The 3,479-nt window shown below is 45.0% G+C and overlaps 1 protein-coding gene across 1 annotated transcript in view; it reads left to right on the top strand.

The window, feature by feature from the left end:
* Positions 1–2,293: 2,293 nt before the first annotated feature.
* The window catches only part of LOC142489660 (transmembrane channel-like protein 1), a 94,640-nt gene continuing 93,454 nt past the window's right edge, over positions 2,294–3,479 (top strand). The window contains exon 1 of the mRNA XM_075590837.1: positions 2,294–2,376. Within this exon, the coding sequence (XP_075446952.1) occupies positions 2,294–2,376 (83 nt within the window). The remainder of the gene's footprint in view (positions 2,377–3,479) is intronic.

Here is a 3,479-nt window from a genome sequence, read left to right on the forward strand (position 1 = left end):
GTATAATGGGGTACTGAGTCTGAGGGGGTTAAGGAGTATTGGATCTGGGGAGGGGGCATAATGGGATACTGGGCTTGTGGAGCGGGGTAAAATGAGGTACTGTACCTGAGGAGGGAGGATGTAGGGATACTGGGCCTGCATATATTGGTATAAGGAGGTACTTGGCCTTGAATGGGAGGTATATTGGGGTACTGGGTCTGGGAAAGAGTGTTTAAGGGGGTACTGGGCCCAGGGAAGAGGTAAAATGAAGTACTGCCCTGGGGAGGGGGTAATGGGTCAGTGGCTTACCTGGGGCCTTTGGATGGGCTTGCAGTATGGGGTGGAAGCCAGCAGAATGAGAGCCTGGGCAATTCATCCTTCCAGGTGTGTGTCGGCCAGCTGTGGGGGCCTGGGGAAGGGGAGGGCTTGCAGGGGGGCCTGATGAAGGGGAGGGCCCTTCAGGGTGGGCCTGGGGAAGATGAGTGCCCTTCTTGCCAGACTAGGTGCAGGCAATATATTCAAGTGTCGCTGGCAGGGGGGCAGGACCCCATTAATGACCGGAACCGGGAAAGCAGTTCTGACTGTCCCCCCGTCAGCAGCCCTGCAGACAGTCGCATATCCAGTAGTAGGCAGGGCTCAAATTTAAGTGTACCATAACGTCCCCTCACTGTCAACAACTGGAATATAGACAAACAGCAATTACTGTAAGTGTGTCTTCTCTCTGTCTCTCATTGTGGTTCAAACCACATCTCCAATCCACAGATTAATTGCGATTGTGTCTTATTGGCTGTAACTGTTAGAACTAAAACAATTCTAGTTGAGTCTGTAAATTAGGTAGTCACTGAAAGAAATAATAAAAAAATTATTGGACCTTGTTTACAAAAAGTTAAAATCAATATAACTGGAAATTACATTCCATTAGTTTAAAGCAATACTCAACTTCAATAAACCAATAGGAAATAAATACAAATTCTTAGCCATTTAAAGAAGCACATTCCAATCACATTCCAATCACAATCTCTATTAACTCCATGTTTGCTGAAAGCTCTCAATTCCTACATCCAATGTATGTTTGCTGTAGCAATCTTTTGCCTGAATATCACCTCTCTTTTGTGGAATAACTTTCTGGCTATGTGAGTGTTTTTTTTTTTTTTTAACTGAAAGTCAGGAGGATACATATTGTCAAATATGCCCCACCTATGAACACTTGATTTGTGTGTGTGAAAAGGGTTAATACTTCTAGCTATCCTGCGGACTCATTTAGCTCCCTGCAGGGCCCTCAAAATGAATAATATCCCCACAAACATTTTCACACCACACCTCTATTATGCTTCCACCATCAAAAATAATTGAAGGTCTTAACTGCGGGGTACTTGGTCCCATATTTATTAATACAAAAACCAAGTGTAGCAAATTGTGTCAGTACTTATTACATTTTAGATTTAATATACAAAAAATGGTACGGTGCTTGTTTACAGAAAAGAACGTTAAAATAACATACAATATATAAATGCAGAGTTTTAGATAATAACAGGATATATAACCGAAAATCTAATTGTTACCACAGAACATTATCAGATCTTTGAAAGAGGGCTTGAAGATAAAATAAGAGAATCCAGGTGTTTATTGATATTTGCAATATCAAATTGGAAATCAAATGAGAGGGCTATGTTGAATTCCAATTTGATATCCCAAATGCATGGTTTTTATCCTCAAACTTTGCCTCTGTCACAAAGATGACCCCCACCTTTTGTGGGTGTGTCCTTAACTCCCACTCATTCATCTCTTGGGACATTTATGACAGGGGATAGAGAATAGTTAAAAAAAAAAAAAAACTAATAATAGCAAAGAGTATAAAATAACCTATAACTCTCTAGCCATTACTCCTAGAATAATGTGACCCCTTTTCTTGCATTCAGATGATCAAAATACATGTTTAGACATCTATGTTGATGGCGATCATTTTAATCTTTGAGAGCAAAATATGTATCTGATACCGATGCATCATAACATTTCGCAGCATATAGAGTATAATTTCCTCTGCCTGACTTCACATAGCACTAAATTATTTATTCTTGGGAATTATATCAGATCCCAAATATTGGATATTTAGTCAATCTTTAAGGAAAAGAATATTTAACTTTTGATCCCCTCTGGCTTAAAGAGGTCAGGGCCGGTATAACCACTAGGTGACTAAGGTGGCACATTTTAGGGAGCAGCAGCAGTGGGGTGAGGGTGAAGGTGGTGGTAGCGGGACTCATGGAAGCAGAGTAAGAAGTGTACAGAGGAGGAGGGCACCCGAGGGATGATGGCAATGGCGGCAGTAGCAGTGGGACTCATGGGAGCAGAGGAGAGGTCAGTGGCTGTGGCAGAGGATATGGGCTGTCGGATCTTGAAGTGAGTGCAGGGCTGGTGACAACCACCTGTGGCATGGAGGACATCCACAGCCAGGTAAGACATTTAACTGGGGGGTGGGAGAAGGAGGAAGGAGAAAGAGAGGTTGAAGGGAGCAGGAGGGGAGAGAAAGGTTGAAGGGGGGAGGTGAGAGAGAGGATGAAAGGGAGGGAGGTGAGAGAGGATTAAAGGAGGGAGGTGATAAAGGATGAAGGGGCAGTTGAAAGAGAGGATGAAGGGAGGGAGGTGAGAGAGAGGATGAAGGGGATGGAGGTGAAAGAGATAGGATTAAAGGAGGGAGATGAGAAAGGATAAGGGGAGGTGAAAGAGAGGATGACGGGAAGGGAGATGAGAGAGTGGATGACGGGGAGGGAGGTGAGAGAGAGGATGAGAGAGGTGAGAGAGAGGATGAAGTGGGTGGGTGGGGAGAGAGAGGATGAAGGGGAGGTGAGAGAGAGGATGGAAGGGAGGGAGGTGAGAGAGAGGATTAAAAGAGGGAGGGGAGAGAGAGGATGAAGGGGGTGGGAAGGGAGAGAAAGGATGAAGAGGGCGTGAGATGAAAGAGAAGCGGACGTTGGGTGATCGAGAGGATGAAGTGGGTGAGGTGAGAGAGAGGATGAAAGGGGGAACTGAGAGAGGATGAAGGGGAGGTGAAAGAGAAGATGACATGGGGTGATAGAGAGGATGAAGGATGGGAGGTGAGAGAGGTTAAAAGGAGGGAGGTGAGAGAGAGGATGAGGGGGCGAGGTGAGAGAGAGGTGAAGGGGGTGAGAGGATGAGGAGGTGGTGAGAGGATGAGGAGGGGGTGAGAGGATGAGGAGGGTAGTGAGAGGATGAGGAGGGGGGAGAGGTTTGCCTAGGGTGCCAAATACCCTTGCACCAGCCCTGAGGAGGGGCCATAAAATTTTTACGATCAGACTTTGAGGATTTGCCTGGCTGACTTAGTAGAGTCTGTATCCTATCTTAGTGCCACCTCAGGATTGTTGTTTTATTGGCTATTTACCCCAATAAACACAATCTAGGACACTTTTAGTTAAACCTCCCCAGCAATTCAGAAAAAAATGCATGTTAAAATGTTCCATTAGCCCTTTTGTTGCTGCATTTGT

Source organism: Ascaphus truei, chromosome 1 (genome assembly GCF_040206685.1).
Source record: "Ascaphus truei isolate aAscTru1 chromosome 1, aAscTru1.hap1, whole genome shotgun sequence".
Lineage (NCBI taxonomy): Eukaryota > Metazoa > Chordata > Amphibia > Anura > Ascaphidae > Ascaphus > Ascaphus truei.